This window comes from Perissodus microlepis, chromosome 4 (genome assembly GCF_051167445.1).
Source record: "Perissodus microlepis isolate ML-2025 ecotype Zambia chromosome 4, ASM5116744v1, whole genome shotgun sequence".
Classification (NCBI taxonomy): Eukaryota; Metazoa; Chordata; class Actinopteri; order Cichliformes; family Cichlidae; genus Perissodus; species Perissodus microlepis.
Genome location: NC_140464.1, coordinates 2173814 through 2187966, shown reverse-complemented (window position 1 = coordinate 2187966; position 14153 = coordinate 2173814). Strand labels below are relative to the sequence as shown.

General features: G+C 45.0%; 2 protein-coding genes across 2 annotated transcripts; one reads left to right on the top strand and one right to left on the bottom strand.

Moving 5' to 3' along the window:
* The first annotated feature begins 210 nt into the window (after window positions 1–210).
* arl6ip1 (ARL6 interacting reticulophagy regulator 1) lies at window positions 211–10353 on the top strand. The gene is made up of 6 exons (XM_084925047.1): window positions 211–380; window positions 1155–1288; window positions 2755–2874; window positions 6114–6231; window positions 6915–6999; window positions 9436–10353. The coding sequence occupies exons 1-6, from the start codon at window positions 345–347 to the stop codon at window positions 9552–9554; spliced, it is 612 nt and encodes a 203-aa protein (XP_084781173.1). The 5' UTR covers window positions 211–344; the 3' UTR covers window positions 9555–10353.
* On the bottom strand, window positions 9990–13977 carry LOC146387983 (uncharacterized). Its single transcript, XM_084925050.1, has 5 exons — window positions 13886–13977; window positions 12844–13063; window positions 12420–12590; window positions 11692–11890; window positions 9990–11369 (listed from the first exon to the last, which is right to left on the bottom strand). The coding sequence occupies exons 2-5, from the start codon at window positions 12982–12984 to the stop codon at window positions 11257–11259; spliced, it is 624 nt and encodes a 207-aa protein (XP_084781176.1). The 5' UTR covers window positions 12985–13063; window positions 13886–13977; the 3' UTR covers window positions 9990–11256.
* Between the last annotated feature and the right edge of the window lie 176 nt (window positions 13978–14153).

Sequence of the window (14153 nt, the reverse complement as noted above, 5' to 3'; positions counted from 1 at the left end):
AGAATTTGAATATTTTATTTATTTATTTAATTAATTTTTTTTTTTTGTCATTTCGGTCCACACTCCACACCACTTGGTGGCGGTAATGCACCATTTTGCTGTTTGCCATACAGAAGAAGAAGAAGACGTTTTCGAAAGGCAAGGATTAATATTAGAACTCTATTACCCAGAGTGCCTCATGTGTGACGTAGGTTTTTCAGTTAAAAACATCCTGCCTCCTCGGCTCGACCGTTAGTGGCGCTGAAGCTAACAGGAGCGGAGGCTGCTGTCCTTCTGTTGGTCGTTTCTCCGAAAACTCATAAAAGAACTCCACATTAGAAAGTAGGCCGCTCAGTTTAGAGATAATGGCGGAAGGAGACAACAAAAGCGTGAACTTGATGGTAAGTATGAAGCATTTTTAAAACCCACTATGGCGAATTTAAGGGCTCGTGTTCGATGTAGGCGTGTTTGCAGCAGGAGCGTTAGCCTTACCCGTCGCTGCTAATCTGACGGCGCTAACACTACTGTGGTGTTTAGAGATTCGTGTAAATAGTGTGAACTTTGCACATGCGGTCAGCTGAAAAGTCTAAGCTAAGCGATTTAACCCTGATCGCTTATCCGTCCGTCCGTGCTGACCGCAGCTAACCTTAGCTAGCTGACTAGTTAGCATGCTTATTTTAGCTTCAGCAGCGGGGACGCTTCCTTTTTGTGGGGGTGCTGCCTCGCCCTAACGCAGAAATCATTTTAAAGCTTTAAAAAAGACTGAGATCGAGTCATCACACGCTCATTCGACGTGGTTTGACAGCCTGTGTTTGTCCCCGGTTATTTCTACGTGTAGTGCACTGTCACTGCGCCGTCTTATCACCAAAGATACACACCCTGTTTATCAATTTGCTTCTCAAATAGACTTCTAGGCCACAAAACACACAAACTGAGAGCCATATAAAGGAGTATCGTTACATTCAGGTGCGCTGTGTGTGAAACAGCAGGATAAACCCACATTATATGACTTTAAAGGTGCTAGTTGCTCTTCCAGAGGTAGCACAGTAATGTCACCTTTATACTAACTCCTGGAGAGACTGCCCTCCTGAGTACACAATCCCCTCAGATTACACTGATATCACACAGTTTGATGGTCAGTTAGGTAATGTGTAAAGGTTTGTTTGTGTGTTCAGGCCCAGGAGACGGCCCAGCTGGAAGAGCAGCTGCAGTGCTGGCGTGAGGTGATCCTGGCTGGGGATCAGGTCCTGCGTTGGGAGAAGCCCTGGTTCCCCGGAGCGCTGATGGGCGCGACCACCGTGCTCTTCCTGTGAGTCTGCTTCAGAGTGGGCGCTACACAGCTGGCACCACACATTTCCTTCCTCTCAGCAGTGATAGCTATCTGTTACAAGAGAGCAGGGAGAGGCTGGCCATGTCTTATATTCAATTTTTATAGTTTACATCTGCCAGCGACTAAAAGCAGCCCGGTTTGATCTCAGATGGGCTGAGCAAAGTAAACCAAGGTGGAATTACTCAGATTTATTTCTTCCAGTGTAAAACTAACAGTACAAAGTGTTATGTCTTTGGTCAGGTATTTTTCTGACTTAATCAGCAGTCTGATGGTTGGTTGACCAAAGATTTGCATCACAGTATTTTAAGATTCTGTAAGATTTCTTACAACTGTTGTGTGCAGGTGATTCTGTCTCCAGGTAAAATCTCCTCTCTTGGAGTATCTCTGCTCGTTTCCCATCCTTCAACTGTCTGCACAGAGGCCTTCCTGTCTGCTAACATACTGCTAGAATTGTGCAGCAGCTCTAGATGGTGTAATTTAGGATGTGTAACGTGTTAGTGGTGCACAGCAGCCATTTCTATCTTTGCCCTGTGGAACTGAGTTAGCTTTGGAGTGTTGTCTGCTTTTGTTAACTTAAATGAGTCGTATAATTACAACCATGAGTGAACAGGGTGCAGAGCTAATACAGGTCCACTTTCAGTGTGCGGCTTCTGGTCAACACACACACACACACACACACTCTGTCTCTTATTTAAACCACTAGAAAAACCACAGTAGACATTTTAACTGTTTCTTGTAGTGTTCAAGCTCAGACCATGATGTTGTCAGAGGAGCACTACGATTGCAAAACCGCTAACAAACAGATGTTTTTACAGTTTTCAGATCGATGAACCGAAGAAATCCAAAACGACAATTTTGTCAGTCAAACTCGACAAGTCGCACTACTCTCTTCCAGACACTTGTGCTCTTGGTTAGTAAAGCAGGCGTCACCACAGAAAGAACAGCAGTGTAACCATCCTGCGGAGTGAAATGGAGGCTTTGGCAGGCTGATTCTTGAGGCCTGATTTATTACTAATTAAGATAATCAGCAGGCCTGTGACAAGTAATATAAGCCCACACTGATGTAAAACGAGTGTCCTAATTACAGTTTTCCAGCTGGTTGTCAGAACACTCAGCTTAATGTTAATCTTTTCCACATTGTTGAAACACAAAGCAAAACAATGCAGATTAGCTTCTGCTAAATGAGCTTAGGTTGGGCCGTTATTAGGCCATTCCTGAAATCTACTGAAGGTGAGTCCAGACTAGAACACTGCTGCACTGTTTCTGATGCCTTCCTGCTTGTTTCACACACCCTCAGCGTTCATGTCTTTCAGCTGCAGGTGCTTTGTAAAACTGCAGCTCCAGCGTTCATGAGCAGAGATCCCCAAATCGTAACAAAATAAAGGCGTGATTTTAAACAATGAAATGTTCAAACCCGTTCTGCCTGTTTTGTGTTCGTCCTCCAGGCTCATCTACTACTTGGACCCATCAGTGCTGACCGGCCTGTCCTGCACCGTCATGTTGCTCTGCCTGGCCGACTATCTGGTGCCCACACTCGCCCCCCGAGTGTTTGGCTCCAATAAGTGGTGAGAGCTCTGTCATATTTGCTTCGCCCCTATGTAGACAGGTTTTCCTGTTTTGTCAGTTAGTTCTGAAGTCTTCCTACATCCCTCTGGCTTCAGAGATGACCTCCAGCTTTGGTCTTTGACTGAACTGAGTTGTGAAAGAGGAGGATATATATTATTGCAACGTTCAACAGACTTCCACAGGAGGATGAAACTGTGGATGCTTATCAGGGTTTCAGGATCGTTCCAACTCAGTCTTAACTATGAGCGATGCAGCTTCATATGACTTTGTTTCTGTGTCTTTGATTGGGTTTTTTTTCTGCAAGTCAGAAGTGATGAAGCAACAGAGAGGGTGATCTCAGATGGTGTAATGAGAACAGCTGTGTGAGTGAGCACAACACATGTCATGGTCTAACTGGACGATAACCAGTTAAACAGTCCACTGAGGAGGAAGCTAATAAATTCTCAGACAACATGAAGCTGAAGGGGAAAGATGAGCGGAGAAAAGGAAGAGGTATGGTTTAAAAAAACAAAAACGGGAGGGGGGGTTTCCCTCCAGCTGTGTCGGTTTAAAGCAGTGCTGGTCTGGCCTGCTTTAGAAGCCAGAAACAGTTCATGCCTCACACGGGTTTTGTTTTTATTTACTGCTATTTAGGGCTGGGCCATATCATACCGTTCACGGTAATACCGCTACAATGTTAGCCAACGATAAGAAAATGAAATATGGCGATAGAATTTGGGTAAAACGCGCATGCGCAGTGCCTTTGTTTTCATATGCACATGGCGGAAAAAGCATGACGGAGAATGAGAAGAGCGTAAGCAGATCGTCGAATGAAACGGATGAACCAGAACTGGTTTGTTAAAATGCTGCAGCTTCAGTGGTGTGGAACTGGTTTAGCTTTCGTCCGTCAGATACACAACAAAGCACTATTTTTGGTAGAGCATGCTAGCGGGCCGTCGTTATTACCGTGTTTTGTGGAAAATACGGCACACTTAAAATCAATCCTTTGATTTTTCTGAAAGTCGACAGAGCCCCTTATAATCCCGTGTGCCTTATGTATGAATTCTGGTTGTGTTTACTGACCTCGAAACGATTTTATGTACACGGCGCTCGAAAATCTGTCAAATGTTTCAGTACGACTTTGCTAAGCTACGAAGCCGCACCGCTTGATGGATTGTCGGAGCGTTACGGCTGTCGTAGGCGGAGCCTCGCGGAGTGATACGTACTGTGCTTCAACATAATATTACCGTATTGTGTGTGTGTAGAACCTCTTTAAGTTTTGTGGATATTATACATGGTTATGCTGAGGAAATACATTGACTTTTTTTTTGTTGCACAAATAAAGTTGTGGAGTTGTAAAGTATTTTGTCTGGTGTCAATTATATCGTCAGTTATATTGTTATTGCAAATTTTCAAATGTATATCGTGATAAATATTTTTGGTCATATCGCCCTGCTCTACTGCTATTTACACGAAAATGGGTCCAAGCGGAGTTTTGGACCATCCTAGTATGTTTTCGGCGGATGGTCATCAGTAAGTCCACGCGACCTGCCCAACAAAACGTGCATGTGTAGGGAAATCGATGGTTTTGAAAGCCTCTACAGAACTGACTGTGTAAAATTGTCCCGCCTTCATAATGACAGGGCGGCTCACCTGGAGAGTTAGTTGGTTAAGACGAGTTGTAAAGCCTGTTGGCTGAGCTGGACCTGAAGTCCTCTCATCCTCTTTGTTTGTTAGTAAAACATAACAAACTAGATTATTAGAGACCTGCAGCCAAAGGGGCGTTTCATTTTCAGTTCGAGGTAAATGGCAGACCGTCCCACGGCTTCACGAAGCTTCGGCAGTAGCCAGTACTCGGCGAGCAGCCCGTTGATTCAGCTGTTTGTGTTGGATGGTGACAACCAGACACCCAGGACAGGATAGGATAACAGCCTTCAGTTGGCACGGTGTGCTGCACGTCATCCTCCAGCTGATATAAAAGCTTGCATCAGCAGAGCGTGACCTGCACTGCTTCACACTCAACACAGCCTCTGGGTGATGATGTACAGTTTTTGAGATTTTCGCTTGTTTTTAATCTACTGCTGGGGGCTTGGTTTATGTAGGGAGATTAAAAAGCCTGTTTACATTTTCGGTTACAGCCTCGGGATGATGAGCTATTTGTCTGCAGAGCCTGACAAATGTCCTTTGATCTCACTGAGACGGCAGAAAGCTGGCGTATCTGTGCGAGTCTGTAACACGAAGCTGGTCACGGTCCCTGTTTGGCTCCCCGACAACAAGGACTGAAATAGGGAGCGATGGCGAAGCAGAAAATAGAGGTCACTCTTCCCAGCTGTCCCCTCTTGTCCTTCACTGTTTGATCTCTTTAGCCTTCACAGCAGTGCAGCGTGGGATGTGGTGTTCCAGTTTATTGGCTGTGAGGCAAATTATGGTCAGAGATTGTTGTTGGGTGATTCCCAAACAGTGAAACTTCCACCTGTCAGCGATTTTGCTTATTTGTCTTACTGAACTCCAGAATGTGAGAAAGTTTGGAACTGAACTTAAAGCAGAGCTGGTTTGTGCTGCGAGCAGCCCCGTGCAGAGTTTACATTGTAGTGATGTTGATGGGCAGCACCTCTCCTGTGTCTCCTTTGTTTTGTCAGGTACACGTTTTATAAATGGAGGATTCTATTCTCCTGCCTCTTATCCAGCTGGTAGCTTGTGTTCAATAGACCCAGTTCTTCCCCTGATCAGGTTCTTGGTTCTGGTTCTGCTTACGCTCAGAGCAGCACAAGTTGCAGTCAGCTGGGCCGCTAAGCAACCGCAACTCAGTGCTGTTACCTGGTGACAGGAGGTGGTTATGTGGACCTCCTCCTGTTGTAGGTTGGATTTTCTAAAGCAGAAAGGGAGGAAGTTTAAATATGCTGAGAAGCTGATATTGAATTTTTTTGCCCCATGATCTGAAATATTTGTGCCTGCTGCAGCTGATCATCTGTGAGTCAGCTGATCGTTTCAGCTCTAATGGAGCTTAGATGTTGAAAAATGGGACATTTATTAGGTCACATTAAAAACGTTAATGCAACAACACTGTTTTTTCTCACTCTCATTGGTTTAAATAGAGCTAAGTGTTGCAGGCAGCTGGCTTCCTCTTGATGGTGAGATTAGGAAATGTTGGTGAAAACCATTCTTCGGGCCCGAGCTTTAACTCAGCAGAAACTCTGCAGCCAGGACCGTTGAGTGAGTTTTCTCATTGTCTGTAACACCTTGAACTCTGCTCCTGCAGGACCACCGAGCAGCAGCAGCGTTTCCACGAGATCTGTGGGAACCTGGTGAAGACTGAGCGCCGCATCGTGGGCTGGTGGAAGCGCCTCTGCACCCTCAAGGAGGAAAAACCCAAAATGGTACGCTCAGAGCTTTCACTTTGATCCCAACCCCTCCAAAAACCAGCATTTTTAAGACATAAATTCCTAATCCTGCATCTGATGTTGCAACTAAACACCTCACTATAATAGTTGTAAGTGTAATCAGTTGCCTCTTGCTGGTCTCAGCCATGCTGTGTGTTTGTAGTTGGAAGTTTTTGACTGTGTTGCAGTCGGTGAAGAAGAGGCACAAAACTTTCCACAATGTTCCCAGGCTCCAAAATGAATCACATTTGCACAAAGTTCTGATAAGCTGATCTTTGTAGGCTAGCTTAGCATGCACAGTGAGGGGCTGTATCTGATTGGCTGCTGAAGGCAAGCGTTTAGGCCCAAAAACAGTCTGTGACCTTTGCTTTTGGTCTGAGCAGAGTTAAAGTCTAACTTGCCCTGAGCTACAGGGAACCTGAATGAATCAAATAAGCTGCAGTAAATGGAAGTTTTATTACAACAGGGAGCTCTCTCTGTGCTCCAGATAAAAATATCAGCTGATCTGACTTTGCTGCTCCACTTAGCAGACCTCAAACTGGGTCACAGGCAGCCAGAACAGAGTTTTTCACAGCCTGTGTGACTCGTTCTCATTCAGTGGCCATTCTCTCTCTTCCTTCTGAATGATGACTTGCTAATGAAATTGAGCTGAATGTAACCTGACCTCCTGATCTCCACAGTACTTTGCCTCAGTGATCAGCAGCCTGCTGGCTGTGGCCTGGATCGGACAGCAGGTGCACAACCTGTTCCTGACGTACCTGATCGGTGAGTATACTTTCACTTGACTACAAAAAGACTGTTTTGTTTATCACCACTGTTATCAGCCATGTTTCACTCATATCTTTGTGGGTTTCCTTCCTGCACTCTCTTGCTGGCTGCTGTCCAATCACACGCTCCTTCATGTCTCAAATTGTTGAGCTGTAAAGTCACTTTTAATAATATGTTTAGGCAAACATCTGGTGAGCGGTTCAGGCCCGGTGTGACTACCAAAGGTAAAGCACTCGTACCTCGTGTGCCGGCAGGTTTAGGCTTTGTATCAGTAATCGGGTCTCACTGTAAACACACTTCAATACCACTCTGACATAAAAAGACACAAGTCTTACTGTAATGCCAGATTTTATTTTAAATGTGCTCTTCACAGTTTGTTGTTGTGCATTAGATGTTTTTGCACAAACTCCACATCAGGTCAAAAACAAACTCCGATGTGGCTTCAGGGGTTTCTGATAGAGACGATGTAGGAGAGCAAGCTGAGGGTGAGCTGTGTTCCCGGCTTCCAGGTGAAACTCCCGCGCTCAGCTGCAGACTTGTTTGGATGATGCCAGCCACCTTTAAAGGTGTTACACTCTTCTCCTTTTAGAGAGAGAGAGAGAGAGAAACGAGAGCTTGCTGCTCATCCCACAGTGCCCGTTGCTTTATTTTTCTGTCCTGGGCTGATTTTCTTTCTTTTTTCAGTTCTTCTGTGTGGGGGGGGGGACCCGGACAGTTAATACTGTGAGACTTGTGTTCACCTCTTGGTTTGGCTTCCTCTGCTCTGTCGCTCCAGAACACAATGATTTATGTCCTAAAACCTCTGTGTAATCCTTCACACACAGGCTGAAGTGGACATAGTCTTTGACATTTTGCTGAAGGCGTGCCTGCAGACCCCGCCCACCTTCATTCTGTTTTAAGAGATTTCGGTTTTAAATTTACCTTAAAATGGAGTTTTAATGAAAGGCCTGAGGCTCGCAGAGTGTTGGGATTAAAATGAGAAATCTTAAATGCTCGTCTCTGCTCTCGGGTCCTTCTTTAAAACTGCTTTCGCTGAATGTGGAAGTTGAGCCTTTCATGCATTTTCTGCAGACAGAAACTCGTACGTGACTGAAGAGGAAGAGGCCCTCGTGTTCATCAGCAGTTTTAAATGCTTCTGTGTTCAAGTTAATTTAATGGCTGATGGTGCTTTAGACTGATATTTGGCAGGTTTTTGCATGTTTGAAGCTCTGCATGTGGTTAGCAGGCTCTGAGTGGATCAGGGGTATTCATTATTAATGGGGCTGATTGTGGAAGTCTTTACAGAAACGTGCAGTAAAACCTGAAACCATGTGTCACCGCTGCAGAGGGCGAACACGTCTTAAAGCTGCCGGGGGGGGGGGGGGTTAGATCAGCAGGTCTGGCGAGCTGTGAGTGGGCTAATCCCCACTTACATAAGCTGAGACATGTCGAGTGTTCCTCTGACAGAAACCGAGCAGAAAGGCAATCAGAGGTCATGTGATTCTGGGTTTTAATCTGGTTGCTCTTCAGGCTCGTCTGGTTACGCAGCTGCTTTCATGTGAAGACTTATCTGCCAGGAGCGGGTGGAGTACAAGCAGCGGCTCCTCACCATCTTTCTTAAATTAGTGGCTAAAGTTCCTCGGGCTGTGTGGTGTCAATGAGTCACTGCTCAGAGAGCTGAGTGAAAGCTGCGAACAAGTCACTGATTGTTCTGACATGAACACGGGGAGTGATGCCAAGTGAGCCGTGAAAACCACCCGATGCTGGCTTTGAAGGGAAACACTGATCTGACAGAGTGAAAGTATTTTTGATATCGGTCAGTCTTGCAGTCTGCAGTCTTGCAGAATGCACCAGAACCTGAAACCATCGACACGCCGTCACTTTATCACTGCTGTGATTGGTGGTTGGAAAGCTCGATGCAGCCACACTGAAGTCGTCCATCAGTCTGTCCATTCAAAGCGATCCTGGTGGATTGAAACCGGACGCGTGTGCCGCCTGATCATCCCGGATAATCCTCTCTGGTCATTAGACTGAGCGCGTGCAAAATTAACAGTTTCATTAATTTGACCTCACAACCATGAGGTGTTCTTTCTCTACTCGATCACAGGCGCTGCCCCCTGGTGGCAGTTTAAGAGCACAGTTTTTTTTTTTTTTGTTTTTTTTTTTAATCTGTTAGTTTAAATTATGTTTCAAAATAAGAGCCTGCAGGTGTTTCACTATGATGGATTATTGGCAAGTAAGAAAATTAAAACTAGCCACTTTCACCTTTGACCTTCAAACAGTTTTGGGACAGTCGGGTTTGGATGATTTCATTTTTCTCACAGGAGGAAACTGTGATTTCAGACACACACAGGCAGCGTGTCAAAGTTCATTAGGTGCTGTCTGTAAACGTTTCAGCGCTCAAAGCGTCTGATTTAAAATCTTTGCACACTTTTTTTGTTCTTCTTGTTGCAGTGAGCTTCCTGCTGCTGCTGCCCGGCCTGAACCAGCACGGCATCATCACGAAGTACGCCGGCATGGCCAAGAGGGAGATCAACAAACTGATGAAGCAGAAGGAGAAGAAGAACGAGTAGATGAGCGTTCGCAGTGAAGAGGGGAATCTCTGCAAGACGAGAAAACTCAACAGGACGATGGAAAAGTGGAGGAAAGTGAAGAAAAAGGAGCAGGGGAGTTTAAAAAGTCCTCCTGCTGCCCGGGTCTCTGCACTTTGTTTTGATTTTCACACAGTTTCATTTCTCACACACACATTTAAACCTCATCACAGACAAGGTTTTATTTTGCTTTTGAATTAACCTGCCATGCATGCTGCCACCAAATGAAGGTGATCACATGTGGAAATGTCCCAGTCAAACATCATCCTTCTGTTTCTTAGATCAGCTGTGCTTCGTTTGAAGGCGTCGATGCTTTCAAAGCCATTCCCTCTACTTAGACTACTGAGCAGTTTGTGTAGCATTGCTGCCTCATTTTAACCTCTCAGACAGCAATGATTTTTTTTTTTGGGGGGGGGGGGGGGGGGGGGTTTAACAGCAGGTCTTTTTATGTTTTTGTGCTTCTTCTGCTTCACTTGTGTTTGTATTTAGTGCTGAAAACAAAACTGGATTTGAAGCGGAGCTGAAACTGTTCGTAGAGACAGGCCTACTGCTGTACCGCTGCTAGCTGGACTCTGTTAGTGCTGGGATGAAACCCCACAGTGCGTCGGTGACGTGGGGCGTCTCTGTAAATAGGCCCCACCCTTTCTTCTGTCCCCGTCTGTCCTTTTCTTGTTATTTATGTGTTCGTTTCTCCTCAGTCTTCTTATTTCTGGTATTTCAACTCATTTCATTATTTGTGTTTATTGGAGATCTTTACACACGAATAAAGTGATTTAAATGAGATTGTTTCTTGGTCTTCATGTGTGTGACCCCTGCCCTCCTTCCAGACCTGCACTGTCCTTACCTGTGCAGCCCCAGTCATGTGTTTACCAATCACGGTAAGCTTTTGATCTGGTGGCTGTACGGGTGACAGCTGAGGACGCTGTGTGTGTGTGTGTGTGTGTGTCAGTGAAAATGTGTTGTATTTCCAAATGTATCTGGGTTGGCGGCACACCTGTGCCGTGTATTCTCTCAGGACCAAACACCTCACAGCTCCACAGTGATCCGACCCACTGATCATTGGCATGTTATTGGACCACAGTGGGAGTACAGGATTGAATATTTCTCTCAGATTTGAAGCTTTTATTAAGCTTTTATTGTTGGTTAAACTGGGTGGGGGCTTTCATTAGCGGGTTAGGACCCTAGAATTCTGGGTCCAGTAGTGATATTTGGATGAGAGGGTGATAGCATTAGCTAATAACTTAGCAATCACCACACACTGTATGCTTGTATCACACAGACCTGCTGATTAGTAACACCCAGAATTTCACCAATATTTCTTGCCGTGTCTGTTAGCACCTCACAGCAGCCATATTATTGGTCAGATGATGCTATAAAAATGCTAGCAGCTACAGCCACCTGTGTCTCACCTGTCCGGCTGTAAACGTGTTTATTTATGCTGTAAAGTTGGCGGTCGACTCCCTGCTGGAGCCTCTCGTGGGCTTTGGATTTTAGTAGAAATACTAAAATCCAAAGCCCATCTGAGCCCCTTCAGTTAAAGTTTACTTATTGTTTCTGTTCACTGAGTCCTGGAGGAGAAATGCCATTCCTGCATCATATAGGAATGCTCTGAGAAGCATCTGCAGACCAGAGTCCTGACAGGGTTTGTACATTTAATGGCGGTTTCCTGTGGCGTTACTTCCTATCAGTAGAGTCTGAACGCAGTACAGTCCGTCTCCCAGCGTCTGGTCGCCCACAGCTGCTGGTCTCTGGACCGTCTGCTGGACTTCCCCGGCTCACACACCTGCTTCGGTTCACCTGCAGACAGGGAACAAATGTCCAAACAGCAAAGCTAACTAAAAATGTGTTTATTCCTCTGTGGAATACTTTGAAAGTATTATTTCTGTGGTAGTCCTCATATTACATGCACAGTTATTACTGGTAGTTTTTATTATGTTGTACACAGCAGAGATTAATTATCCTGATATTCTGTTTTTGCTGCAATTTTCTGTACAAAGCAGGATTGCTAAAACAGTTTGCATTGCCTGTTAAGAAACCGATACGATTTTATGGCATTACTGTGGCTGAGTGCGCGGTCTGTTATTACTGTGACCACAAGGACACAAGCTGTGAGTGTTACCTGTCAGGATGTCGTGTCGGTGCCGCTGTGTCTGTCTGCCGCTGGCCTGCAGTGACGAGCCGTCGAACTCCGGGGTCGGGTGCTCCGTCCTGTAGGTGCTCTGGCACTCGGGTGGATGATGCTGATGATGACTGATGAGCTCTCTGATGGCGCGGCTGCTGTTATACCGAGTCCAGTTTTCCAACTTTGGGTCGACTCTCTGGAGAGAAGCAGAAGCTGGTTCTGTCCTTAATATATAGTCATAATATTTCATGACAGCCAGTAGCTTTACTTTAATTCATGTATAAGTTGTTTATTTTAAAATTTAGATAAGTCTAAAATAAAAAGTTGAAATTAAAGAGAAGTCTCCCAAACATAATTTTAATTATAACTGAGGGAAGATTTGGCATTAACTGATTTCTTCCCCTAATAAAATATGCTTCTAATGCAGGTAAATGATTCAGGGTCCAGACAGATCATCTTCACATCACCACCAGGATGGTCATGTGACAACTTACTGAGATAAAAGCTGGGATGAAAAAACTGTGACTACAGAAAGACAACAGATCGAAACAACTCTGACCTCTTAACTGCATCAACACAAAGAGATAAAGCATGTTAATATTTCCTCATTCATGCAGGCACAAAAGAAGAGTTATAGAAATATGATGGAAGTAAAAATGTAAGTAGATACTTAAAATACTCCAGAGTCTGTCTTTAACCATCTGAAAGACGGTTTTCCGCCTCACCGGAGTCACGTGCTGGGGCGCGTACACCTCTTTGCTGTGTGACTGCAGCACACTCTGCGGCGGCATGGTGTTGTCACGGAGATCCAGCTGGCTGCGGTGCTGGGAGGGGAAGCTGGGGTCTCTGAGGCGGAAGACGAGAGGACGTCCATCGGCCGACCTGCCGGAATAACTCTGACCAGGAGAGGAGAAGAGGAGAGGGAAGGGCTAGAATCGTACCCGAGAGCTGGATTTGTAGGACGTTTAAACTTATACATTACTGACATGTAAAATAAAACCCATTAGAACTTGTATTCTATTTTTAGTGAAAACATAAAATCTAAGAAGGTAGAGATTGACTAATCAGATGTGAACTGTAGAGACTGTGGATGCGTGACGATCCACACGAACAGCGACTGTACGGAGGAGACCCCACACTGGGACAGACCTGGCTGTGGGTGGTGGTGTAGCAGGGCGGCGTGTCGCCCAGGCTCAGGGTGCTCTGATGCATGGGTCTCGGTCTAAAGCGCTGAGGTTTATGTTGGCAGCGAGGACCACAGCGGGCTGAAGCCGGGCTGAAGCCGTCCATCGTCTCGTCCTGTGCCTCGGTCACAGTGCAGTCAGACCTCTGCAGCTCTGTCAGGCTCAGGTGTAACTGCAGCTTTTCACTGTGTTTGTACAGAAATCAATAGACCTGCTTCTTTGAGCATAAACAATACTTCACTGTTAACACTTAAAATTTCATTCATCTACATTTAGAATAACAAAAGATAATCTTACAGGTACAAACCAATCATCTAATCACAATCGCAACAATTCACACACCCTGCCACTCTGTTAGGTACACCTGTTCAACTGCTCAGTGACAAATGTCAAACACATGGCATCAGCTTGTGTGTGTGAGAGAATGCTCTTTTTCTTTTAAGTGCACATTTAACCACCTGTTTTATTAAAAAGTCAAACTTAACAGGCCCAAAAAGACAGAAAGATGCTTCATCCAGAACCAGGAAACAAAAGGTAAAATATCCAAAAGTAAAACAGTAAAAACTGAAAACAATAAAAGACTTAGGGAGAGGGAACAGTGAAAACCGACAGGAAAGAAGGGAGGAATATACGAGGAAACGATAACGAATAAATCAACCGTAGACCTGAAACGCATCTCTGGAAAGATCACACAGTAAAAACAGGAAGCAAAGATGGCGTCACAAGAACTAAGAAACAGGGCGATAAAGAAGTAAGAAACAAGAATCGAAAACTAGGAAACACCAGTGACTCAAGTCCAAGTTCCCAGACCGCTGAAAGTGCCACGACCATGGCAACCCCCACAGACAAACTGCCTGTTTCTTCCTGTTGACAGTGAACATGTAGTAAAATCACAAATGTGGTAACCTCAGCACAGTCACCACACAGGACGCTCTCATATACAGAAAGCTGACAGAGATGTGTTCGATCATTACAGCAGGAATCACGCCTGCTCTGTAGTGACTTACCTGTGATAATGAAGCTTGTTTCTGTGGAAACATGTTGCCACGGTGATGAAAACAGACGGGTTTACTTTGACATTTTCTCTCAGGAAAGTGATCCTGCTTTATCATGTGCAGACCTGCCTTTTACTCCTGGACTGTTAGATGGAAAATAAAAAAAATAAATTTACTGTATCTTCAGAATAAAACATTTCTGATGAAACTGAATGTATTTATTTGCTCTCACAGGTCTCCCGCTATCCAAATGAAGGCACTTGTTCCTTCGTCCATGCAT